The sequence below is a fragment of the Capricornis sumatraensis genome, chromosome 22, assembly GCF_032405125.1.
Source record: "Capricornis sumatraensis isolate serow.1 chromosome 22, serow.2, whole genome shotgun sequence".
Lineage (NCBI taxonomy): Eukaryota > Metazoa > Chordata > Mammalia > Artiodactyla > Bovidae > Capricornis > Capricornis sumatraensis.
In genome coordinates this window covers 30,890,906-30,917,272 of record NC_091090.1, presented here as the reverse complement: position 1 = coordinate 30,917,272, position 26,367 = coordinate 30,890,906, and the positions used below count along the sequence as shown (strand labels likewise).

At 53.7% G+C, this 26,367-nt stretch overlaps 1 protein-coding gene across 2 annotated transcripts; it reads right to left on the bottom strand.

The window, feature by feature from the left end:
- Positions 1-912: 912 nt before the first annotated feature.
- On the bottom strand, positions 913-25,813 carry NOTCH4 (notch receptor 4). Of its 2 annotated transcripts, none has more exons than XM_068961015.1 (30): positions 25,734-25,813; positions 24,855-24,936; positions 24,386-24,678; positions 21,859-22,206; positions 21,640-21,762; positions 21,289-21,525; positions 21,017-21,172; positions 20,168-20,362; positions 18,577-18,690; positions 16,476-16,589; positions 16,265-16,387; positions 15,305-15,464; positions 14,537-14,682; positions 13,997-14,149; positions 13,673-13,790; positions 13,349-13,436; positions 12,849-13,002; positions 11,080-11,264; positions 8,562-8,814; positions 8,205-8,317; positions 6,511-7,034; positions 5,552-5,935; positions 5,284-5,459; positions 4,537-4,756; positions 4,265-4,346; positions 4,032-4,170; positions 3,236-3,531; positions 2,857-3,004; positions 2,300-2,397; positions 913-2,154 (listed from the first exon to the last, which is right to left on the bottom strand). In XM_068961015.1, exons 1-30 carry the CDS (start codon positions 25,801-25,803, stop codon positions 1,465-1,467), a joined length of 5,982 nt encoding a protein of 1,993 aa, XP_068817116.1. In that variant the 5' UTR covers positions 25,804-25,813; the 3' UTR covers positions 913-1,464. The 2 variants fall into 2 exon arrangements, with proteins under 2 accessions (XP_068817116.1, XP_068817117.1); XM_068961016.1 differs by having other exon boundaries at positions 4,274-4,346.
- Between the last annotated feature and the right edge of the window lie 554 nt (positions 25,814-26,367).

Below are 26,367 nucleotides of genomic sequence, written 5' to 3'. Positions count from 1 at the left end.
AGACAGATCCAAGGATGCCAGGCCCTCAAACATACATATATCCCTAGCACTGTGTTTAAATGTGGGTTGAGTAGTTACCATTGCCCTAAAGGTGCTTACAGTCTATTCAGGGTACAAAATATGCACCAAATATAAGACACGAAGGGAAAGCTTTCCTCTCATCATGAAATGGAAAAGGGAGAGGACCACAACCTGACTTGGGCTTTGATCAATGCTGATCAGACTGGCTGGCACCAAAGTGGGAAACAGGACAGAGACATTTGGGACCTCTTAATGGCAAACTGTCACACTAGCTGAGTGACTTAGAGCATGAAATATGATGAAGAAAGAGATCAGGTTCTGCTACTTAATGCCTTGCAATCTTAGGCACATACAATCTTTGTGCCTCAGATTCTCGAAGAGTAAAAAGGAGTTCCCCCCGCCCCGCCCATTTATACTGTTGATATGAGGATCAAATGTGATAAAGCATGTCCTGTAGCGAACGCTCAATAAATAGTAATTATTATTAGTTTTCAAAATGCTTCATGCCTGTGTGTTTCAGGTCCATCGCCATGAAAGAGGCATAACCCTATTGCTGAATGGTAGTTAAAGTTTGATGCTCTCTCCATCTCCCTCTACTTGAGGCCTCAGGAATCAGATCTAAGTGGCTATAACAAAATGCCCTTCCAAGAGGGATGAAGAGTATGCATGTGTGTGGTTTCTCACTGGATTACTAGAGACTTTAGATGATTCCTTAAACTAACATAGGACCCCAAGTCTTATTCTTGCTCTTAAAACTATGCTGAAAGCTTCCATCCACATGTTGAACCTAGGGCACAAAATTCTGAAAACATGATGCAGTCAATTTCATATTTTTTCCATTCCCCAACCCCAAAAGACTGTAACACTTCAAATCATCTTTATTATGGGGCGACAGATTTGGGGTTCTTAGAGATAGTGGTGGCTAGAAAGGTGGCACTTCATCCCTGCAGTAGTTTGTTTGGGGGTAGGGTGTGGTGGGGAGAATGCAAGGAATCATCAGTTGGAGTAACCCTTGGCCCTGTCTTCAGCGCCTACACAGTGCCTGGCACACAGTAGGCGCTCAATAAATATGTTAGCGGTTTGCGGGTATTGGGGATTTCAGGCGATAGAGGCTCCCTTTGGGAACAATATACAGAAAAGAACATCTCACATTCTGTCAGTTTGCAGTTCTTGGTTCAAGGGTACTGCCTGTAACCCCTCATCCTTTTCTGAGAGGGGCTGGCCATCTCATCAGGGTGCTTCATCCCAGGACCCTGAACCCTCCTTCCGGGGCTGCAGTTTCCCCACGTGGAAGACGATGTGATGTACATCATTTTGGGAGGGACACTACCCTCTTGATCCCTCACTTTCGAGGCACAAGGATCTTAAAATCTAGAAGCCTTCGAGACTGCTTGTCATTTAATGAGTACCCACTTTTAGAATCCCTCCCTGAAATGTAGCCTTTTATTTTTGACCCTCGCCTCCTGCATTTAAGGGTATTACTTGGGGGGCTGGGGGACCCCAGGCAACTTGAGGGGATCCCCGCTCAGGGGACGGTGTTAGGCAAGGAGGCGGGATTGGCGTGTTGGAGGCAGGGCCGCAGGCTCCTAGGGCCACCCAGTCGCAGGGCCAGTCAACAGCTGCGGCCACGCCCCCGCTCCCGGCCGAGACCCCGGATCTTCCTCGCACTATTGCAGGGTTGGGCCGAGGCCCGCGCATGCCTGCTGAGAACCTACGGCCGCGGAGGGGCGGGCCTTCTCCTGTTTCTTGCGATAGGCTCCGGCAGTGCGAGTAGGCCCCGCCCCCGTGCGCGGCCAAGTCTACGGACAAAGTCCGGGCTTGCGGACGGGCTCCGGCTGACAGCGTCCGGCAGCGCGGCACAGCCCCGCCCCCACGCGGGGGCACGCTTCCGGACGCGGTCCGCGCGCGCTGGAAGGTGCCGACCCCGCGGCCCGGCGTGGGTTTGTGACGCGCCTCCGGTGGCCCCGCCCCTTCCAGCAGCGTCAGCAGATCCCAGTGGTTGCGCTGGCGGGCGACGTCTCCGGGTGTCAGCCCGGCCTGGTCCCGTAGCCCTCGGGCGGCTCCCAGCCCCAGCAGCAGCTGAGCTACCTCCATCGCCCCTTCTCGGGCCGCCAGGAACAGCGGCGTCTGCTCCTGCGCGGGAAGAACCAGCCAAGGGCGAGGTCAGGGAAGGCCACGCCCGCAGGACTGGCCCTCCTTCTTGACCGCTGCCCCGCCCCTTCAGGGTTTTTCGCAGTTCACCTCTCCCGCTCCCAGTTTGTTAGGGGCCCCATCTAACCCTGCCATCCTGTGCGTCTTTATCGGCTCCTGCCTGGAGAAGGGAGCGGGCGGCCCGGGCGTTGTTCACGGCGGCGGCCCAGTGCAGCGCTGTTTTTCCTAGGGGACCACGTGAGAGGTAGTTACCGCGAGGCTGGGGGCCAGACGCCTGGGTTCCTGTTTCCCACGGGTTCTGGTCTTGGGGGAAGGGTTGTTCCGCCCGCCGGGTCCCTCCGAGGCGGAAGCGTTGCCCAGGTGACCGTCGTCCTGCAGGAAGCGTTGCCCCGGGTGACGTCACCGGCGCGCGGGAGGGACAATAGAGCATTGTTCTGGGGTCTATGGGACCGGCAGGCCGCGTCCCTCCCACGAGACCCTTCTCCATTTTCGCAGACACTCTTCCTCCATCCTAGTTGCCGGTGGGCAAGGGCAGCGTGTGTGTGTGTGCGCGTGTGCGTGTGTGTGTGAATGCCCCAGCTTCCGGTTGGTTCCTCTGCTGTCCCCCCCATTTTTTAGATCTTACCTCACACCCCATTTGCTCAGTTTCTCTATAGCACAACATCAGCTTCTCCAGATCCATACCCCATTTGTCTCTGGCCCCCACATCTGCTTGGGCTGCAATCAGTTCTTCAACCAGGTCTTCGACAGCCAGCCTGGCGGCCAGCATCAGGGCTGTGGTCCCATCCTCTGTCCGTGCATCCACTGCAGTCTGTCTGCTGCGGAGTAAGAGCTGGAGGGGCCAGAGAGGACCAGTGATTGCTGGTATATCTGAACTGCTAACTAAGGCCCCTCTTACTGCTAACCCACCTCCCAATCCATATTCAGTTCTGTTCTTCTGTTCTTGTTTCTCTATCAGTCCCCAATCATCACCTTCCTCTTTGCCAAACCCTGGAGAAGGCTTTTGCCCAGCCTTACTTGCAAGCTTGCCCAGTGTCCTTTAGCAACCCCAGTGTGCACTGACCTGGCAAACCTCCCTAGCATCAGCAGCCACAGCCGTGTGAAGAGGGGTGCGCCCAGCCCGGTCTGGCTGGTTGGGGTTGGCTCCAGCCTCGAGGAGGCGGCGGGCAGCGGTTGGCCGGGAGAATCGAGCAGCCAGGTGCAGGGGTGTCTCCCCCGTACCCACAGTGTGAACCTGGGGACAGGCCCCTCCCTCCAGCAGAGGTTCCCAGGGCTCAGGACTTCCCAGCCATGTCTCCTGGTAGGTCCTGGACTCCACGCCCCCACAGCAGACTGCTGACATCAGGGGTGTCACCCCATCTGTGGATGAGACATGAGAAATGGGGGACAGCTGGGAAAGTGGGAGAACATGGAGGCTCAGGGAGAATCACAGCCTGAGGTGTCAAGAAGCCCAGCTTGGGATCTTTATTTTTGTGTGGCTTGTGTCAGTGACTTTCTGTTTTGCTCTGGGCTTCAGTTCCCTCCTCTGTAAAAGGAAGTGTCAGGTCTTAATACTTTAACATTTTAGAGCAGTGATTCTCAAACTTGAGTCCTGGTTCAGACTCACCTACAGGGCTTGTTAAAACACAGATTCCCCAGTATTTTGAATTGAGTCAGAAGCTCTGGAGTGGAACCTGAAAATTAATATTTCTAACAATTTCCCTGGTGCTGCTGCTGCTTCTGTCCGGGGACCACACTTTGACTGTTCTGAAACACTTACTCTAGTATTGGTTAATCCAGTTCAGATATCAGAGGACTTTGTGATTCTAAAAGGGGTCAAAGGGAGTTTTCATTTTCTTGGTCTAGGTTGACTCACGTACCAGGTCCCTGGGTGTCCACGTCCGGGACATCCATCTCAGAATCCTGGGGAGGAGTCAGCATGGCTGCCTGGGGGAGCTCTTGGCAGTCACTGCTCAGAGACCAGAGCTGGCACTTGGGGGGTGAGGCCATTTCTTCAGCCTTGGGGATCAGAACAAGGGTCAGTGAAGGCAAGGTGACTTGTCCCTTCAACCCCTCCATCACTTTAGGTCCATTCTTGCCCCACTGCTTTCACCTGGCCCACCTCCTCTCCTTCCTTGGGGACTGAGCACATCACAACACCATCCTCATCCATTTCTGCCTCTGCTTTCAGCGCCCTGGAAGGGGGTGGGTGGGGAGAGGACCTTCAGGACCCCAGAGATTCCCAGCAGCTTTCCCACTTCTCTCCCCTTCCTGTCCCTTCCTGTGTCTTCAGCTTCTGCAATAGCTTCTGTTATTGCTTCTGATCACCAATATCTCCATGGGAAAGAGTCCCCTCCCTGAGCCCCAGTTCTTTCTCACTCTCACTTGAGGCCGATGCTGTCCTCGCCCAGGGGGGGTCGACGTCGACGGGAAACTGGCTGAGTCCGGGGCCTGCGAGTGAACCCAGGGGGCAGCCAGAGGGCCCCATGCTCTCGGCGCTTGCGTCGGATGAGCTGGAGGACGAGAAGAGCCCCAAGGGCCAGGAGAAGGACCCCGACCACGGGGGAGCACAGTACAGGCCAGGGAAGCTGGTTGGCAGAGGGCTCTGGTGGAAGAGACACAAAAAGAGGTCATGCTTGGTGAGGCTGGGTACTCTGGTGAGACCTTTGAGCAAGTGCAGATACCTCTTTTTGCCTCAGTTTCCTCAACTGTAAAATAGGAATAATAATAGTACTTGCCTCATAGAGTTTGTTGGAAGGATTAAATAATACTGTAAAATGCTTAGAGCAAGGCCTGGCGCATAGTAAGTAGCATATGAGTTGTTATTCTTTCATAATGCTATGAACGGTTTGATTTGCAGATGATTGGATAACTCTTGGCTTATTAGAAAAGGCCAGAACTCAAGGTTTGTGGGCGGTGTGTGATAGAGGTTAGGATAAAAGACTCAGGGAGACGGAGATTGCAGAGCAAATGGGTTGTGAGGAGATATACTTAGAGAAGAAGGTTAACAAGGGTAAGTCTCCACAAACAACATTTGGGGTCTCAGTGCCTCTGTTTCATTTGATTTCGTTGAGGTTGCTGGCGTGAAAGCTGGCCTGGGAGCAAAATCAGGGAATTGACAGAATCACCTACCAGTGCCTGCACGAGGGTGGGCAGCCAGCAGGGGTCCTGGCAGTAGGGGTTCCAGGGCCCCCACTGCGGCCATCGCAGCAAGGAAGCGGAGTAGGAGCCCAGGGTCCCAGGGGCAGTGGGATGCAGGGTGCTCGGGGCCACAGCGGGACAAGTCCACACCCATCACCACCACAAACCTGTGGGGAAGAGACCCCTGGGTTGGTCCCTGGCTCCCCTCTGCCAGTTAAAGAACTGATGTCTTTCCTCCCCCCCACCCCGCGGTTCTTACCCAGTGCTCAGGGAGTCTGTCTCCTTGCCTGTAGGCTCTGTCTGGGGGGCTGCTCTCTCCTGCTGCAAGGGGTCTGGGGTTCCTCTTAGCTCCTCTTCTGCTTGGGCTCCAGGATAGGGGTATACCATGTCCCTGCCTTCACTGTCCTTCCTCACCCAGAGCCCTACCCTCAGAGTCAGGGACAGCACCCGGGCCAGGGCGAGCAGCTGCTGGTCCAGGGTTGAGGGGCTCAGCACCACCAGCAAGGCCAGGGAGGGCCCCCACTCTGAATTCCCATCTTCCGGCCTGCAGTCACCCCCATCCCAGCCACATTCTGCCGTGTTGCAGCCCTTCTCGCAGTGTCCATTGTGGAAGTGATCGCGGCAGTACTGGTCATAGGCTGGACTGTGGGGTGAGGAAATGGGGGCTCAGGATTCTAAAGAAACCTGATTCCCTCGTCCCAGAAAGGATTCCTGATACTCTACAGACTCTAGGGCTCTCTCTGCTTAGTGGGGGCAGTTTTGGAGTAGTGGGTTTATTCCCTGGACTGTAGCTAGTCCAGACACCCTAATATCTACTGACCTTTGTTTACTAACACTGTCCCCTCTCTACCCTCCCCAACTTCTGGCTCCCTGAAAGGGAGCCCTTTTCCCTCAGGGATGCTGGTTGCTAGGGGAGATTCTCCATGGCAACAAGAGTTGCCTGGCTTGAGGCCAGGGTTCCCATGACACTCAGAGGGTAGCCCAGACAGGCAGTGCCCTCTTTCTTGGTCCCCATGTGAAATATTCATGCTGCCTCATTCCCTAGTGTTGGAGTCTAGTGTCTTCTATCCTTGTTTAGCAATGGTTATTAGAGTGGAAGCTCCCCAGAGCGTGAGGCTATGATCACACTGTAACTCAGACTCTTTGTCTTTCCTTCTGTCTTCATCCTGCCTCCCCCACCATCCCCCGCCCATCATCCCAAATCAGTTTCAGGCTCACGTGCAGGCTGGAGGAGTCTCACAGTCGTAGCCATCAAACAAACACTCTTCAGAGTCACACTGTGGGTGGCACTGCCCGTCCCGGAAGAGAAGCCAGCACCGGGAATGGGAGGGGCAGCCCTTCCAGGGGTCTGGGACCCCCAGGGAGCAGTCCCCGCCATCCCAGTTTCCGCCTGGGCCACTGCAGCCAGCATCGCAGGCCCCATCTCCACTTCTGCCCTCGCATCCCTTGACTCCGGGCCTCTGACACCGGGGCCCTGGAGAGCTGGCAGGGCAGGAACAGCGAAAGCCTGGGCCCCCTAGCCCGGGTGTCTCTGAGCAGCTACCATTGTGTAGGCATGGAGAAGGAGGGCCGCAGCCTGAAGGAGCTGGTGGGGTCAGGCAATCAGGACCCCCATAACCATTGAGGCAGGCGCAGCGGGGTGGGAGTCCAGGCTTGGGGGAGGGCAGACAGAGGCCACCATGGTGGCAGTGATGGAGACCGCAGGAGGGGGCTCTGTGGCTGCAGGTGGGGCCTTCAAAACCCTGTGGAAAAATGTAATTTGTAACAACAATAAAGGCAAAAACAGTTATAAAGGGAAAAAAGTAATTTGTAACAATAGTAAAGGGGAAAATGTAATTTTTGAGTTAAGTTCACTGGTGTTATCTTTTAAATAAAGGAAGGCTATGCATAAACTCATGTTAATTTGTATTTTACTGTACCATGAACCAGGGTTTAAGATTAACCTAGGGCTCTCATAGCTCAGTAAAGAATCCACCTGCAATGCTGCAGACCCTGGTTCGATTCTTGAGTCAGGAAGATCCGCTGGAGAAGGGATAGGCTACCCACTCCAGTATTCGTAGGCTTCCCTTGTGCCTCAGCTGGTAAAGAATCCGCCCGCAATGCGGGAGACCTGGGTTTGATCCCTGGGTTGGGAAGATTCCCTGGAAAAGGGAAAAGGCTACCCACTCCAGTATTCTGGCCTGGAGAATTCCATGGACTGTATATGTATAGTCCATGGGGTTGCAAAGAGTCGGACACAACTGAGTGACTTTCACTTTCACTTTCCCTGGGGTCCAGTGGTTAAGGATCTTTCTGCCAATGCAGGGGACACAGGTTCGATCCCTGGCCTGGGATGATCCCACATGCCATGGGGAAATTAAGCCTGTGTGCCACAGCTACCAAGACTGCTCCCTGAAGCCTGTAAGCTGCAGCTACCGAAGCCTATGCCTAGAGCCTAGAGCCTGTGCTCGGCAACCAGAGAAGCCACCACATTGAGAAGCCCCTGCATCACAACTAGAGAGTAGCCCCTGCTCCTTGCAACTAGAGAAAGCCCTGGCGCAGCAATGAAGACCCAGGGCAGCCAAAAATAAGTAAATAAATAAGTATAAAAAGACAAACCCATTTTCATGCATCTGAGGTCTATAAACAAATACACACACTGAGTTAAAAGAACTTATTCACGGTTACCCAGCCAGCCTTGCAGACCTTCCCACAGGCAATGTCCATGACTTCTGAAAGTTCCATTCAAACTTCCACCTGATTCTGCTTTTCCCCATCACTGCTTCTGAGGGCCAGGTCCCCCTCTGGACCTGAGATGGCTTTCTCTGATAATTCCTTCTTGGGTGACCCCTCTCCCCGCCCTGGTTCCCAGCTCAGGGTTTCTTTTGTGTTAGCGTTGGGGGCAACAGAGGAAGCAGCCTGTGGTCACTCACCTGGGGGCAGTGGCAGGTGAATCCTGGGGGTGTCCCTGCTGTGGCCTCACATGACCCCCCGTGGGCACAGGGCTGGCTCTGGCAGGGGTCTAGCTCCACTTCACACCACTGGCCTGCGGTGGGGTGGGATTGAATATGACACTGCTTCAGTCGCAGCCTCCTTCCCAGCTCATTCCTGGGAGTCAGCCCAGCACTCGCTGCCCAGGTGCAGGGATGGTGGTGCATGTTCTCTAGGCTGGGGTCTGAGGCAGGGAATGGGCCAGATGACCAGGCTGCCTTGTGGGTGGGGCTTTTCTGGCCTTCCATGGTCAGTTCAGCTATGGCTAGAGATGCGCACGCCCCTATCTCAGGCCTCACCTGTGTGTCCAGGCAGGCACTGGCAGTAGAAGGCGTTGGCCAGAGAATGGCAGGCTGCAGTGCCTGTGGGGTGACAGGGCCGGTCCAGACACTCATCCACGTCCCCCTCACAGCGCAGCCCCACAAAGCCCGGTGGGCAGGCACAGTGGAAGCCTCCGGGTTTGGAGGTGCAGGTCCCCTGGTTGTGACAGGGCTGGGATTGACACGCGTCTGGTTCCTTTGAGCAGTTCTGTCCACTGTAGCCGGGTGCACACTGGTAGGCAAAGGTCAGACAGGGAACCAGTAAGTGAGCCCCTCCTGGCACTCTAGGGACCCAGTGCAAGATGGTCTGCCTACCATCCCACCTTCCAACTCAAAGCATCACTCAGCTCACCCTCCATCACAGTCACATGTAGCCTAACCCTTTCACCTCAGTTCCACACGAGACACTATTGTTTGGTAATATGGACCTTGTCCCCTTCCAAGTCCCAATCTCTATAATTCATTACCACTAGATATAATTCCATTTTTGATAAAACCTTCCTCTTCCAACCACACACCCACTGGGTTCTCTCATGCTTTATTAGTTTATAAGCTTTTATTAGACTTCCCTGGTGGCTCAGATGGTAAAGAATCTGCCTGCAATGCAGGAGACGGGGTCGGGATGATAGCCTGGAGAAGGGAATTGGCAACCCACTCCTGTATTCTGGCCTGGAGAATTCCATGGACAGACCATGAGATTGCAAAGAGTCAGACATGGCCAAATGACTAACACTTTTGCTTTCAGGCATTTATTGAATTGCCTACTTTGTGCCCAGGCATCTTTTCAGGCTCTAGGAATACAAAGAAAATTAGAACTGCTTCCCTGCTTCCATGAAATTCTCAGTCAACCAGAGAAGAGACAGCTATCACTGATTGTGTGATTTATACACATAACCTCTAGAACTCTCCTGACCACCCTCTCTATGGGTCATCTCATTTGACTCTCACTTTGTGGAAAAGGAAACTGATTCCTTGAAAGACAAGTGCCTTGCACAAGTCACACAGCTGGTAGGTGGCAGAGCTGGGATTCAGCACAAGTCTATGACTCAGTAACTCATGACCTGAACCATTTTCTGATTGTTTCATATCCTGCTGGTGAGAAAAGGGTCATTGTGAGGTCTGTACCATGTGCTGAGTTCTTGCAGGAGGAAGGAGAGTATGCAAGAATGGAGTACCAGGAAGGTTTCAGAAAGGTGGAGAAAAAACAATTCAGAGAGAGTCTGAGGAATGCCCAGAGGGTTGGAAGAAGCAGATGAGGGAGGTGGGAGTTTTGAAAACTTCTGGAGGAAGGAGTTTCATGAAAGAGGAAGTAGAGCTGAGTAATGGGTGCACGGGGGTTCACTACTTATCAGTACACTGTTTTTGTGTATGTTTAAAAATGCCTGTAATAAAAAGTTTAAAAATACATTGAAAATTTAAAGAAAGAGGGTAGTTATGGGATTGTGCCTTCTATTCAAAGTCATGGTTGTGAGTACACGGATCAGGTTGCTTGGAATTGAAACCCAGCTGTGCCTTCCTGTCCTGCTCAGTGACCTGAACCACCAAGGAGAGGCCCTAACCCAGTCTGGAGAGAAGTTAGGGACATTTCCCTGAGGCAGCTGCCTCCTGGGCACCAGCCAGTGGAAGAGGGGTGAGGAAAGCCACCAAAGAGCCAGTCTGGGGTGTGGGGAAGCCAGCTCCAGTTTTGTGTTGCTGGAGCAGAGTTGAGCAGGGAGTGAAGAGAGATGAGACCTGAAAGGGAGGCAGGGCTGGGTCACGCCGGTTTGGGACTTCATTGTGGAAGAGGTGGGCAGTCACTGAGGGTTTTTGTGTTTTTTGGCCATGCTGCGAGACATGTGGCATCTTAGTTCCTCAACCAGGGATTGAACCTGTGCTCCCTGCATTGGAAGCATGTCTTAATCACTGGTGAAAGTGAAAGTGAACGTGTTAGTTGCTCAGTCATGTCTGACTCTTTGTGACCCAATGGACTGTAGCCTGCTCGTCTCCTCTGTCCATGGAATTCTCCAGGCAAGAATACCGCAGTGGGTTGCCATTCCCATCTCCAGGGGCTCTTCCCAACCCAGGCATCAAACCCTCGCCTCTTGCACTGCGGGCAGATTCTTTATTAGCTGAGCCACCGCGAGGGAAGTCTGCACTGCAAGGTTTCAAGTAGGAGAATGACAGGCCAGCTTAATGTTTTCAACAGAGCACCCTAGTGGTGGAATAGAGAGTGAAACTTTAGGAGAACAAGTGTGGAGACAGCGACGATATTGTTAGGAGGCTGATGCAGGTGTCCAGGTGGAATGCGTCGAAGGCCTGGACTAAGGCAGTGGGATGAGGGTGAAGGGGCGAGGACAGAGCTGAGAAATGCTTAGGAGGGAAGACAGCTTGACTTGGTGGTTGGTTGGACGTATGGGGTAGATGAAAATGCCTTCTCCCTGCCCTTTCTGCCCCATGACTGCTGTTTTCCATATCCAGCCCAACTATGTCTCCCCCCGTCTCCTCTAGACCTTCTCACCTGGCAGAGATAACCATTGGGTTGGGCCACGCAGGTAGCCCCATGCTGGCAGGGCCTGGACTCACAGGGGTTCACCTGGTCCTGGCATGTACTGCCTTGGAATCCAGGGGGACAGTGGCAGAAATGGGAGGGGCCGCTGTCAATGCAGACGCCTCCGTTCTGGCACAGGGAAGAGACTTCTGTGCCTGGGAAGAGAGACAATAAAGCTAAGTGGGTTGGGAGGATGTGCAGGGGCCCCAGACACTGAGCAGAGAGGTCCATGGAGGGACCGCTAACACCCCTGGGGTGGGCGGAGGCCACCTGGAGCCTGAGGAATCAGTAGGCTCCTGAAGCTGAAGAGATTAAACAAGTTCGGAACATGGATGGACCTAGAGATTGTTGTATTAAGTGAGTAAGTCAGAGAAAGACCAATACCATATGATGTTGCTTGTATGTGAAATCTAAAAAAAAAGAAAAGATACAAATGAACTTATCTCCCAAACAGAAACAGATTTACAGATGTAGAAGATAGATTTATGATTACCAGGGTTAAGGAGGGAGAGAGGGATAAATTGGGAGATTGGGATTGACATATATACACTTCTATATATAAAATAGATAACTAGTAAAGACCTACTATGTAGCACAGAGAACTATACTCAGTACCCCATAATGGTGTATATGAGAAAATAATCTAAAAAAGACTGTTTCTTTTTTAGATTCACTTTGCTGTACACCTGAAACTAATACAACATTGTAAATCAACTATACTTCAATAAAAAAAATTAAGTTCCTTCTCTTGCATATTTTGTCAGAATGAAGAGAAATACCTCTTTTTTGATTTATCAGAGCATTATAAGCAACTATATTCTTGGCCTTAAACAAGTCTCAAACAAGGAAGAACTCAAGAGAAACTTCAGGTGGAGGCACTTGGCTTAACAGTCCATCCCCTGGGTTTTGCCATTCTCTGATGTTCCCTCACTGTGATTCCCAACAACCATCTCCACAATGGTCTCTTCCCTGAGTTCTTCTCATAGCAAAACTAATTTGAGGACTTCCCTGGTGGTAAAACGGATAAGAATCCTCCGGCCAATGCAGGGGACACGGGTTCCATCCCTGGTCTGGGAAGATCCCACATGCCTAGGAAGAGCTAGGCCCTCGGGCCATAACTGCTGAGCCCACGTACAACAACTACAGAGGCCCATGCGCCTGGAGTCCATGCTTCACAAGAGAAGCCACCTCAATGGGAAGCCCCATGCAACACAATTAGAGAGTAGCCCCTGCTCTCTGCAACTAGAGAAAGACTGTGAGCAGCGATGAAGACCCAGCACAACCAAAGATAAATAATTTTAAAAAAAAAACTTATTTGAGCAAGGAAGGTATTCTTTTACCAGGGAGTTGTCATAACATCCAAGTGAGGGAGTCATGGTGAAGTGTGTTGCGTGTGGTCGGTTAAGTGTGGTTCACTCTGAGTTATGATGGTAATGACAGTGTTGAGTTGTTCCACCCTGGATCACTGGGTTATGTCCCTGGTACTTGTGTTAAACTGGAGTCTGATTGGCTGGGCTGCGTAGTGTTGCTTGAATTGTGTTGAATGTGGTTCTAGGAGTTGAGTTGTGTTAGGCTGTCCTGGGTGTTGAGTTGCAGCTTCAATAACTGGTTGGTGTGTGTTGCTTCGACTTTTAGTTGGTCAGTTGGCCAACTGTTGTGTGTGGATGTCCTTAGGGATGGGTTTGAGGAGGAGACCTTTTTGCTCTTCCTCTGCTCCCTAGCCGGTCTTGGGTTGGTACCTTGGCTCAGAGCAGCCCTCTGGCAGGAGGACAGCGGCAGGTTGCAGAGAGGCCCAGTCCATCCCTGGAGGCACAGGCACTGAAAGGAGGGCCCAGTCTGGAGGCAGTGGGAATTTTGTGGGCAGGGCTTCTGGGCGCATAAGTCCATCAGCGTCTGAAGGTTAGGAGGGAGCGTGAGGCGGGAAGGAGCATCAGGTTCCCAGGCCCAGAGATGGTCCTCTGCCAGCTCCTCAAAATCCCTTCCCCTGAAAACTGTCTCCTGAATGGTCTGGGACCAGGTCACCCTCCCTGGTTTCCTTGGATACGTGCATCCCAGAAGAGTTGCTGGGATCAAAAATCCTTTCAGCGAACCATACAGATCTCGTGCTCAACTCCTAGACTCCCAAACCTCCTTTCACCTCTCCTGAGCTTCCCTGCTGCCCCCGTCAATGCCCAAGGCCCTCTGACTGGAGCTCTCCCGCCTCCTCCTTCCTCTGCACACCTGGCTCCCAGCCCCTCACCTGACAGCTGCCTCCTGTGTAGCCAGGGGGACAGAGGCAGCGGGGACCCTGAGGGCTGTCTTGGCAGGTTGCCTTGTTCCTACAGGGGCTGGATGAGAGAGAGAGAGAGGGCACAGCAGGAGGAAGGAAGGTCAGGGAAGCAAGGGGTGGGAGTGTGTGGTGTGTGAGGAGGCAACCGCTGGGGAGGTGGGAAAGCCAGAGGGAAGGCAGAGTGGAAGGCTGCGGGGCGTGGGGCGAGAGGCAGCACGGAGCCCCAGAGGAGACAGAGCGGAAGGCTGGCAGGGGCGCCCTCCCTTCCTCCAGGGGTCTGTGTGCCCTGCTCACCTGTCTGCGCAGCTGGGATGGGTCCTCCCCTCGCAGCGTGGGCCCTGGAAGCCTGGGGCACAGAGGCAGGAGGAGGTGCCCGGCCTGTTCACACAGGTGCCCCCATTGAGGCACGGTGCTGGAGAGAGGAGGCTGTGAGGGGTTGGGTTCCTTGCCTGTAACCTGGCCTGTGACCTGAGTCACACACAGGGCACCGCCCCCCTACCCTGCCAACTTCCCCACCCAAACAACGGCTCCATGTGTCAAGTTAATTTTTTACCAACATACCCTGACCCCCTTCTGCATCCTTCTGTGGCCCAGCCCTAGGACGTGGTGGGAACTCACCAGAGGCACAGTGGTCAATGCTGGTCTGGCAGCGGAGCCCAGTATGGCTCAGAGGGCAGGCGCAAGAGTAACCCCCGGGGCTGGGGCTGCAGGAACCACCATTGAGACAGGGGCCCGAGTGACAGGCTGTTACCTCCTCACTGCAAGTGGGCCCTAAGGGAAATGGGTGGGGTCTGAGAAAGTGAATCTTCCTTTTCTCTCTCCCTTTTCCTTCCCTTCCTCATCTCCATCCGCACTGTTCTCCCACCCAACCTTTTTCTATTCTCACCACCTCCTGCACTGTAGCCCATGCCCAATTCTTTTAATTTTTTTGGCTGCACCTGCAGCATGCATGTGGAATCTTAGTTCCGGGACCAGGGATCAAACCCATGTCCCCTGCAGTGGAAGCGCAGAGTCTTAACCACTAGACCACCAGGAAGTCCCAGTTCTTCTTGGTGGTGACTGAGACCCAGAGCCCTTTGGACACATGTCTCCACTGGCCTTGCCCTTGATTTAGATGGTGGTCAGCCCAGGGTATACATGGTTTAGGGAGCGCCTCACCTGTGTAACCTGTGGGGCAGGTGCAGTTGTACCCAAAGGGCTGGGGGTGGCAGGTCCCTCCGTGGGCACAGGGGGTGGAGACACAGCCCCCCAGATCTGTGTCACACTCTGGTCCTGTCCAACCCCCATCACACACACATGAAGATCTGGTCATAGAAAGAAAGGGTGGAGGTTCTATTCTCTCGTCCCCATTGGTCAGACCCCTGTGACTGCTCTCTTTCTGGTCCTGAGACTCTGGCCCCTTTCTCAGGGGCTTTGCTCTCAGCATTGCCCCCACTCTTGCCTGACAAATCCCACTAATTTTCTCCAACTAGATCTATCCATCTATCCATTTATTCCTTCTATAACTTGTTTATTGTCTGTTTTTCCATCTTAAAACAAAAGCTCCGTGTGGTTAGATATGAAAACTTGGTCTCTTTTGTTTTGTGCTGTTTTCCCAGCGCCTGGAAATGTATCCACAAGTAATAGACACTCAATAAATATTTACTGAATGAATGATGAGATGAATTGGTCCTGGAATTTAATACATTTCTTTCTGCTTTGACCCTCCCAAGTCTTGTTTCTCTTTTTATTTATGAACTCTCCCCTCATTGGATAACACTCACCAGTCAAGCCCTCCCATTGGTTGTGATCTCAGAACTTTGTCCTCTCCTTCCTACTCCCATTGGTCATTTCCTACAGACCAGCACCTCACTGGCTGTCTTCTCCTGCGCTAGTTGAGGAGGACCCAGAGGAGACTATGAATGGGGAGGGCCTGGAAGATGTTACCTCTGGCAGTGCCCGTGGTGGCAGGTGCAGTTGTCCGCTGGGGGGACACAGCCTGGGTTTCCATCGGGGCAGAGGCAGTGGGCATTGTCCTGCTGACCCTTACATTTTTGTTTGGGCTGGCACAGGTTGGGGGCACACAGGGGAATTTCACAGAGATGGCCTACGGTGGGGAAGTGAGTCAGAAAACAAAGTCCGTCTTTGTCCTTGATGCGTTTGGAGGCACTTCTTATGCGTGACGTGCTCACTCCCCGTTACCCTATCCTCCAGTGGCTCCCTGATGCCTCGGGATACCAGCTTCTTCAGAGTGACGCATGGGGTCCTGCATGACGTGACCTTCCTAGAAGTGCTACGTTTCTCACCTTTGCCCCGGTATCCCAAGTTCCGGATGTCCTACATTTCCTTAAGTGGGGTGCGTTTTCTCCCCTCCCCCTCTCCAGTGCCTTTGCAGGTGCTGTTATCTGTGGCTAAAACACACTGCCTGGCATTCTGTCTTGACAAACTCCTACTCAGCCTTTACGACTCTGTTCAGCCATTCTTTCTCATCTCCAGTCTGGGTTGGCCAATTCTTTGTGTTCCTATAGGATCCTATGCATTCCTCAGAGCTAACAAGAGACCGTCTGGTCTTTCTGCAGTATATTTAAAGTCACTCAAGGATAGCAACTCAACTTTGTGTCTGTGTCGGCATAGTAGGCAGTTAACAAATGTTTGCTAAATAAGCAAATGAATGGCTTGCCTTTGAATCTCCTCCTCTGCTCCTGGTCTCCAGTCATATCACTCATGTTGAGCCAGATGTGAGTCCTACAGTAACACCCTCAGCGCCTGTATGGTTGTGCAGATTTTGCACTGCACAACTTTCAGGGATCCTTTTCTCATTCTGTTCTCACATCCCAGTCCTCAGACACTCATCAGTGACTCCACCCCAGTTGTGCTCCAGTTCTTTCCAACCTCTCCCCTGCTGACCTGTGAAGCCAGAAGGGCAAACGCAAAGGAAAGCTCCCGGGAGGTCCAGGCAGCTGGCTCCGGTGGGGCATGGGCCACTCAGACACTCGTCCACCTCCTCCTGACAGCGTGGGCCTTCAAAGCCTACGGTACAACAGGGGAATCAGGGCCCTTCATGGAAGTCTGCCCCTATCCCCACTGTCGCCTCCAGTGTTTTTGAGCCCCAGTTTACCTGGGGGACACTTGCAATGGAAGGATCCAGGCTGGTCCTGGCACTCCCCGCCGTTGGCACAGGGGGAGCTTTGGCATTCGTTGATGTCCTCCTCACACCGGGGGCCAGTGAAACCTGGTGGGGTGGGGAGTAAGTGGGGAGAGATGACTTTTTTTACTTTCTCTAGACTTATGAAGGACTTTGTTACAAATGTTTAAGATTTAAAGGCAAGAAGAAGAAGTTAAGAGTTAACACTTGTATTTGGCTTTTTCTTTGTTATTTAGTTGCTTAGTCCAGTCTGACTTTTTTGTGACCCCATGGATTGTAGCCTGCCAGGCTGCTCTGTCCATAGGAGTTTTGGGCAAGATTATTGGAGTGGATAGCCATTCCCTCATCCAGGGGATCTTCCAAATCCAGGGATGGGAACCTATGTCTCCACATTGCAGGTGAATTCTTTACCACTGAGCCACTGGGGAAACCTAGCTTTCTCTTTACAAATATAGAAATCACATGGTTACAAATTGCAAGGAGAGAATCTTGTTTCAAAGGGTTTGGGTTTTGAGGTTTTGTATAAATGTGTCATTATATGACAAAGGCCCCAATGTGGGGGCTTCTCTAATAGTGATTTGAATTTCAGGACATAATGGAGCATAACTTGATAACTTTAGCCTTCATATAAGTAAGGCATAACTGGATGTGTGTACTAATGCTGGAAATATATTTTATCAAAAGAATAAATACAAGTCCTGGCCTTTCCCCTTGCTAGGAAAATTGAACCTGAGGAACTTCCAGAGAAGACATCTGGGGCAGGTGGAGATGACAGGAGAGTGATGCATAAAAGTGAAACTCAGCCACTGGCAGCCACGTGACTTTGGGCAAGCTACCCAACCTCTCTAGGCTCCCCTTTCTTCCTCTGTGGGCTGCCCTTGTGGCTCAGCTGGTAAAGAATCCGCCTGCAATGTGGGAGACCTGGGTTCGATTCCTGGGTTGGGAAGATCACCTGGAGAAGGGAAAGGCTACCCACTCCAGTATTCTGGCCTGGAGAATTCCATGGGCTATATAGTCCATGGGGCCACAAAGGGTCAGACTGACTGAGCGACTTTCACTTTCACTTTTCTTCCCCTGTAGAAGGAGAATGATTATATAACCTACATCATGGTACTGCTGAAAGGATTAAATGAGATAATGCCTGAAACTATATAACCAAGTGCCTGGCTTGGAGTAAATATTCAATAAACATCAGTTATTATCATTGCTGGGAACAGAGGGATGTCCTGTGAAACTAGAGAATGAAGGTCTGGGGTGACTTTCCCTACATCCATGACTATCAGCTCCAAGACCAACGGGGACCACAAGCAGGCAGGGGGAGGGTATGGAGGGCTCTGAAGGAGGGCTGGAGGGGAGGGTTATTTGGGTGACTTGGCAGGACAGAGATGAGGGTGGGTGAGTGAGCGGGGGAAGGTTTGCAGGGTGTAAGAGGAAAGTTATGACCAACCTAGACAGAATATTAAAAAGCAGAGACATTACTTTGTCAACAAATGTCCGTCTAGTCAAGGCTATGGTTTTTCCAGTAGTCATGTATGGATGTGAGAGTTGGACTATAAAGAAAGCTGAGCACCGAAGAATTGATGCTTTTGAACTGTGGTGTTGGAGAAGACTTGAGAGGCCCTTGGACTGCAAGGAGATCCAACCAGTCCATCCTAAAGGAGATTAGTCCTGGGTATTCATTGGTAGGACTGATTTTGAAGCTGAAACTCCAATACTTTGGCCACCTGATGTGAAGAGCTGACTCATTGGAAAGATCCTGATGCTGGGAAAGATTGAGGGCAGGAGGAGAAGGGGACGACAGAGGATGAGATGGTTGGATGGCATCACCAACTCAATGGACATGGGTTTGGGTGGACTCTGGGAGTTGGTGATGGACAGGGAGCCCTGGCGTGCTGCGGTTCACGGGGTTGGAAAGAGTCGGACATTACTGAGTGACTGAATTGAACTGAAGAGAAGACAGTTTGGAGAGCAGGGGAGTTGGAGAGATGGGGCACTCCTTGGCCAGGCCTGAGAGACCTTTGAGAGGCCCCCGGCGACTGCCAGGCCTGAACCGTGGAGCAGAATCTGCACTTACCCGGCGGGCAGATGCACCGGAAGCCATTGAGCAGGTCGTGGCAGTCAGCCTGGTTCAAGCAGGGGGCCGAGGCGCACTCGTTTACCTCCACCTCACAGAGCCGCCCTTCTAAGCCTGAGGACACGCAGGTGGGGTCAGCTTTGCTTCGCCTGCCTCCCCCTTTCTGCCCCAAAGGCCAGGTTCCAGAACCAGCCCTGTCCTTGACCTGCCAGGTGCTCCACCAGACAGCCCCTCCTAGGGGGCTGCTGCATGTGGCTTGGAGAGATGAAGTGAGGCCCTGCTGCTCTGCTGGACAGTGGCTCTGTCGCCTTCAAGTATGAAAGCTCAGGGAGCAGGGCACCTGCTGGGACCTGTGGGAGGGCTCCAGGGAAGTGTCTTTTGAGGCCATTCCTCAGTTCAGAAGGCAGGGCTCACCCGGGAGGGCTGAGCAGCCTGGAGGTTCTCTAGGTACCAGTGTGACAAATGGGCGTCTGCTTGGAGGTGATCCATGCCTTCCATGCTACCTGGGCAGGCCTCCACTCCAGGGAGACCAGGGATCAAGATGGGGATTTGAAGGGCATTTGGGAACCTGTGTCATTCCCACACTTGTCCTGCTTCTCTAGGCTCCTCCTAGTCTCCACTGTCTCACCCTGAACTGACACAGATCAGCCTCTGGACCTCAGCTGCCTCCCTCTTTTTGTCTGGGGAGCCTGCCTCTGAAGCTCCTTGGTATCTACAACCTTGTCCCTTGCTTGGATGACTGGATAGTGTTCTCAGCATTTTTCCTTGGACACGTCTCAGCTTAGGAAGGCTGTGTGGTGTAGTGGGTGAAACTATCAAAGCTCTGGGTTTGAGTCTACCACTTACTAGCTGGGGAACCTTGAACAAGCCACTTAACCCCTGCGTGCTTCAGTTCCTTCATTTATAAATGGGCATAGTATCAATGCTGACCTCAGAGGGATACTGTAAAGATTAGATAATGCCCGCAAGATGCTCAGGCAGAAGTAAGCTATTGTTTGTCTGGTTTTATCCAGCTCCCTGCTATTGACTCCATCACTGTCTCCCTGGGAGATGTTTCTCCCCTTAACTCTAACTTATAGGTAGATGCTGCTTTGCAGTATTCCTTTCCCACTGAGCCAGATTCAAGCACACAGACCCTTTGGAATTTAAAAGGTTACTCTTGATCTCTACAGGGGCGAGTTTCCCTGAGTAGGTGGAACATTCTGGGTTGACTTGAGCAGAGGCTGCAGCATGAAAAGTTTATTAACTGCTGCTTTTCTGTCCCTTGCTGGGCCTCTGCATACAGTGGATCAGGCTGTACCTGCTACAGTGACCGTGAAGTGAACACAGAGTTGAGCAGTGTGTGAGCTCACTGCCATCTGTGGAAGCTCTTGTCCTGCGGGGGGCACTGGTTTCTTAAAGTTTTCATCTGGGGGGTGAGGAGACGAGGAGAAGCCTTCTTTGCTGTCTGGCCCCAACTGGCCTCAGGCTAACCATTCTCTGGAAGGGTCACATCTAGTGGCTTCAGCCCATTCTCTGGACAGGTCACGTACTGTGGCTTCAGCACACTAGTTCCCTGGCTCTTCCACCCACGGCCCCATTCAGCTGGTACCTGGTGGGCAGAGGCACTGGAAGGTGGCGAGCAGGTCCAGGCAGGTGCCGCCCCGGTGGCAGGGCTGCGACAGGCACTCGTTGTGATCGGCCTCGCAGCGGGAGCCCGTGTAGCCAGGCGGACAGAGGCACTCGAAGGAGCCAGGCGTGTTGAGGCAGGAGCCGCCGTGTTCACAGAGACTGGGGCCTTGCTGAGCTGGGAGGAGAGAAGACCCGGGAGTCCACCGGGCTCAGGGTGGAAGGGCAAGAAGGCCTGAGTGGCAGGGAAAGTGTGGGGGGCCTGTCTGTGGCAAATGACATCAGAGTGGGGAAAGGGGTTGTGACCTTAAAGTGGAGATGGAGTGGGACTTCCCTGGTGGTCCAGTGCTTAAGACTTCACCTCCAATGCAGGGGGTGTGGGTTCACTCCCCGGTCAGAGAGCTAAGATTCCACATGCCTGATGCCAAAAAACCAAAACATAAAGCAGAAGCAATATTGTAACAAATTCAATGAAGAATTTAAAAAAATGGTCCACATTAAAAAAAAAAATCTGTAAAACACTGGAGAGATGACTAAATGTGGTCTGGAGGGCTGAGTATCGGTGAGAAGACTGGGTAAGAAAGAGATGCCCAATAAGGACAAATTCAGGAAAAAAGAGATGTTCATTTCTTTATTTGGCCGCTGTGCAGCCTGTGGGATCTTAGTTCCCTGACCAGGGATTGTATCCTGGCCTTCAGCAGTGAAATAGCGGCATCCTAACCACTGGACCACCAGAGAATTCCTGAGATGATTTTTAACTTGAAAAACAGTTTGCCTGTTTCCCTCTTCAGTATAGAGGCTTAGAGAGGGTCTGATGAGGGGGGTGCCTCACCCATCTGACACTCGTCCAAGTCCTGGTGGCAGGTGGGCCCTGTGTAGCCCGGCTGACACACGCAGAGTGTGGAGCCGCTCAGGGGGTTGGTGCTGCACTGGGCTTCCTCATGGCATGGTTGACTCAGACACATGTCCTCCATGTGGCACAGGAGGCCTGGAGGGCAGGGTGGGTGAGGTGCTCAGAGGCTACTCGAAGCTCCCAGGCACTCTCCTGGGGCTTCTGTCACCTAGCATCTCCACCTTCCGCCTCCCTGAGCCTCTGCGTCACACCTGTGCGCCCAGGTGGGCAGAGGCAGGAGAAGGAGCCCACGCGGTCAAGGCAGGTGGACCCGGGGGCGCAGGTGGCGGCCACACAGTCGTCCAGGTTCTCCTCGCAGCCAGCGCCTCCCCAGCCACTCACACACACACAGTGGAAGTCGCCAGCTGAGTTCTGGCAGGTGCCCCCATTTCTGCAGCGAGGGGGACCCTGAACCTCACATTCATCCACATCTTCAGAGCAATCCCAGCCTGTAGGGGCGTGAGAAGGGGACAGACGCTGCAGCTGGGGGCCCTGTGAGGACTGGAGAGCCGGGGCTGACCATCTGGGCCACCGGTGCCATCAGCTTGGCTTAAACGACTCACCTGTCCAGGCCTCTGGGCAGAGGCAGGTGTAGGTGCCCAGCCCATCCTGGCAGGTGCCCCCGTTCTGACACTGGTGCCCGACACAGTCATCTGGATTCACCTCACAGCTTGGGCCTGTGAAGCCTGACAGGGTCGTGTGATGAGCTGAGAGAAGGGACCCATGGGACACCACCTCCCTGCCCTGAGAGGGACCTCAGGAAGACCCCTGTGAGGACGCACCTGGGGGACACAGGCACAGGTGGAAGGTGGAGTCTCTCCCTGGAACCAGTTGACAGGTGCCCCCATTGAGACAGCCCCTGGGGGTGCAGGGTCCCGGCCGGAGTCCACAGCGTGGACCCTCCCGCCCAGCGGGGCAGAGACACTGGAAGGATCCCAGGGTGTTATGGCAGATGGTGCCCTTGGGGCAGGGTCCCGGGTCCAGGTAACACTCGTTGACGTCATGTTCGCAGGCATGGCCCTCGAAGCCGGGTGGGCAGCGGCACTGGATCTGGGGGTAGGTGGCCAGACACACCCCTCCATTGACACAGGGGTTGGCTGAGCAGAAGTCTCGAAGCTGGCACTGCTCACCTGACGTAGAGGACAGATGGTGAGAGGGCCGTTTCCAGCAGTGCACACATTCCAGCTCCTCCAGAATGACCCGCTCTCACTCTGGGTTATCTCTGTGTCTGATCTTCGTATTTCCTTCCCTTCTTCCCATCCTCTCCCTGTCCTGGTCCATCATCCTCAGTTTTATCATTTTTGGGGGAGGGTTCTCTCTGGAGTGACCACATTTTTTTCCAGCCGAAAACTGAACACGTGGCTATTGGTGGGAGTATTGCGACTCAACCCTGCTTGGGAAAATCTGGGACTTGGTGTCTGTCCCTATAGTGGTGACCTGGGTGGAGAAGATCCCCCGGAGAAGGAAATGGCAACTCGCTCCAGTATTCTTGCCTGGGAAATCCCATGGACGGAGGAGCCTGGTGGGCTACAGTCCATGGGATCGCAAAGAGTTGGACCTGAATGAGCACGTGGTGGGGAAGTAGAAAGCACGGATCCTCTGAAGATTAGCCCCTGGCTTTGCCCCGGCCAGCCGTGTGCCCTCGGGCAGTCATCTCGCCTCTCGTCCTGATTCCCTGATCTTTGGGTGGGTAAAGAGATTCCACAGCCATGCGCACTGGTGGGAATGGTGGCAGTGGCTGCTGAAACTGAACCAAGTAAGCACTTTCTGAGCCTCTCCCCCTTTCCTATCCACAACAGCCTTATGAAGTGTGGACACTGGCTGACAACTGAGGATCCAGACTGCTTAAATATCGTATGCAAGGTCATGTCTAGTCAGTGGCAGAAATGGTGTTGGGCCTGAGGAGGGGGCTGCCCAGAGCCCCTCCTCTGAAGCACAAGGTCTGGCAAGTCGCCACTGCCCATCCTTCTTGTTGTCATATACGCTGGTCTCTCACACCCAGTTGCAGGCCCAGTTTCCTCAGAATCTCCCAGTTAGTTTCAGAATCTCCATTCCCTGGGTCTACTCCAGACCCAGTGGAGCAGGCTTTCTGGGATGGGGGCACTAGCATTTTTAAGGCCTTCCAGGGTTGCAAAGAAGTTGGACGCGATTGAGCACACACAGTCCATCCATCCATCCATCCATCCATCCATCCACCAATCAGTTAAAGGTGACTGCTGTGCCTGCTCAAGTCTGAGAAGCCTTGCCTCTAGTCCACCCCTCCTGGAGGTACCCGCGTCCAAGCACTTCCTGGTCACGTGGGCTTTGCTTCCTGGCCCAGTCCTCTCCATCCTGCTTAGGTGCCATGGAGCCTTTCTCTCCAGGTCCTCGCAGCTATGTCCTGGCACCCCTGACAGGGTAGCACACCTGCCCACCATATGTCCTGCTCTTGTGCCCCAGGACTGTACCCCTCCTCCTGGGATGGACACCCATTCCTCTCTCCAGGTCAGATCCTCCCATCCCCATCACACCTCCCACCACTGCAGTCTTCCCTGATGATAGCGTGGGCTCCCACCACTCAGAAAAGGAGCCACTCGGGTGCTCAGAATGCAGAGTCTTAGAAAGATGGTACTAATGATCCTATGTGCAGGGCAGCCAAGGAGACACAGACATAAAGAATAGACTTCTGGAGTCAGCGGAAGAGGATGAGGATGGGATGATTTAAGAGAATAGCACTGAGGCATGTACATTACCATATATAACATAGAAGTCCAGTGCAAGTTCAATGCATGAAGCAGGGCACCCAAAGCCCGTACTCTGGGACAACCCAGAGGGATGGGGTGGGGAGGGAGATTGGGGGAGGGTTCAGGATAGGGGGGCCACATGTATACCTGTGGCTGATTCATATTAATGTATGGCAAAAACAACCATGATATTGTAAAGTCATTATTCTCCAATTAAAATAAACAAATAAATAAAGAATGCAGAGTCCTGGAGGTCCCCTGATGTGCTGGGCATTAACCCTCTAGCTACTGGGTCAGGGGAGGTTGAGGGGGGTGGGAAAGTGGTCAGGGTGCTGTGCTAAGGGGGCTATGGCAGTAGTTCTTTACCAGCTGGCTTGGAAATAGCTCAGTGTTTTAGCAGTCATTACAATTCTGCTGGTAAATGTCAGTTTCAGGTAAACGGATCACCAAGAATTGGCTGGTTGATTCTCACGGCCTCCGTCTTCCAAGGGCTCACAGTCTCTTGGGCTCCAGTTCCATCTCTCCTACCCCGCAGCCCAGCCACGGCCCCCTCCTGTCCCTTCCTCCCTCTCCCATCAGCGCTCACCTGTCCATCCGGGCATGCAGGAGCATCGTGGGCGGCCCGAGGCCTGGAGGTGGCAGCGGCCCATTTTGGAACAGAAGGAGGAACAGGGGTCCTTGGTCTGGGCCTGGCACCTATCGCCAGTGAAGCCAGAGGGGCAGGTGCAGAAGAAGCTGGGGGCCGTGGGAGAAGGGATGCCAGGGGAGCCGGGAAGGGTGGGAAGAAAGGCGTGGCAGCTGCCTCCGTTCTGGCAGGGCTGGGCATCCTGGCAGGGGTCGGGAAACTGGCATGTCTCACCCAGGAAGCCAGGGGCACACCTGGGAGGGGTGGAGAGAGGAAAGTTCACATCCTGACCCTCTGCTCCTGCCTACCTCCCTCCTTTGCTTTCATTTGTTTCTCTTCATCTGCTTCGCCTCCTTCCTTTCTCCCCCATTCTCCCCATCCCCTCCCTTGTTCCCCTTCCCCGTCTCCCACTCCCACGAGGTGCACTCACTGGCAGGTCCCTTGCCCTTGGGATAGGCTCAGGCAGGTGCCTCCGTTGGCACAGGGTTCTGGGGAACTCCCACACTGCAGCCCTAGGGATGGAGATGAGGGTGAGATGGGAGCAGGGAGCATCATGCTCCACTTGCCCTCCTCTGGATGCTCTGGAGGGACCTGCCTGCAGCAGCCCACGAAGGTGCTCCACACCACCATCGCCTCTACCTACGCCCCTGTTCTAGTCCCCACGTGGCACTCACACCCCAGCCCCCTAGATCCCAGGTCTCTCAGTTACTAATCCCCACCCTTCCTTTCCTGTTTATTCTCTGGCCTCCCAAGTCCAGCTTCAGGCCCCATCCCTCGGAAGCAAGACAACAGGGATCAGGAGGGGGGCTGAGGGGACTCCTGGGAGGTGAATGGCTGAAACACTAAAGGGATTTCCTCTCGGAAGGGCCCAGCATTGAGCCACCGGGGGTGGGGACAGCTGGACCGGGAAAGGGACTTGGTGAGCCTTTGACTTTCCCATGTCTCCATCTCCTGTTCCCTCTCATCTCTTCCCCTAGCAGGTGTCCACTCTGTTTCCTCTCTTCTTCCTAAATGTGATTGCAAGAGTGTGCTGTCTCCTAGTTCCAGGGCCTGCTTGGTTCTGCCCAGGGGTGGGCACCCTCTCACCCATCCCCCTGCGGTCACCACCCCTGGCACGAGGCCCACAGCCTTGGTCTGTGTAGCTGCAGGAGCAGAGTCGGGTCTCCCTGCCGACTGTCCCAATTTGGGGGCAAGAATCTTCTCCATCCAGTGTTGCCTCAAAGTGAGGACTTTGGCCCTCTGTCCCCCACCCACCGGACCACCTCCTAAGGAAGGTGGGTCGCCTGGCCTCTTGCCCACCCCGACTCACCTCTGGTTCTGACGACTGGCCAACACAGCAGCAGCAGCAGCGGCGGCAGCAGCGGTGAAGGGGGCTGCATTCCAGAGCCCCTGCCCCACGGCCAGATCCCCCCTGCCCCCTCCAGCGGGACCCTCAGAGCCCCTCCCTGAGGCAACAACCCCCTCCTCTGCTCCCACGGCGCCTTCTTCCTCCTCCTCGGCCTGCTGCGAACCTCACGTCTGAGCTGTTTCCTGAATCACACAATGTCCTGGACACCCTAGTGATGGGGCGGGGGGAGTGGAGGAACATTGAGGGGGATGAGGGAGGGGCTTTCTTTCCCTGACCACCCCTGGGGAGGTGGTGAGGAGGAAGGACAGTGTGGCCGGAGGGCAAGTGAAAGAAGGGGGAACTGGGTGAGCGGGGGCCCCTGAAGCAGCCGTAGCCCTTCGGTTGTTAGTGTGGACTCTTCCCTTTCTATTATTGGGAACTTCATGGTGACTGCCCTGTGCCCTGGAGGAAGGTCAGGACCTGGAAGCAGAGGTGTGGGGTGATAAGCGATCTTCTTTCCCCTTCTGAGGAGAGGGTATTGTTTCATGTGGTCAGTGCAGATGCTTCTCGGAGAATCCACACCTCTGCATAAACTGAAACCACTAATTCTTGGCAG

Excerpts from the sequence above, each read along its gene's own strand:
- NOTCH4 (XM_068961015.1), bottom strand. The coding sequence starts at position 25,803 with ATGCAGCCCCCTTCACCGCTGCTGCCGCCGCTGCTGCTGCTGCTGTGT. Across the intron at positions 20,363-21,016 it reads CTTGGACGAGTGTCAGATGG|CTCAGCAAGGCCCCAGTCTC; the intron begins GTGAGGCACCCC and ends CTCTCCTCCCAG. Across the intron at positions 3,005-3,235 it reads ATGCTAGGGAGGTTTGCCAG|CTCTTACTCCGCAGCAGACA; the intron begins GTCAGTGCACAC and ends TGGCCCCTCCAG.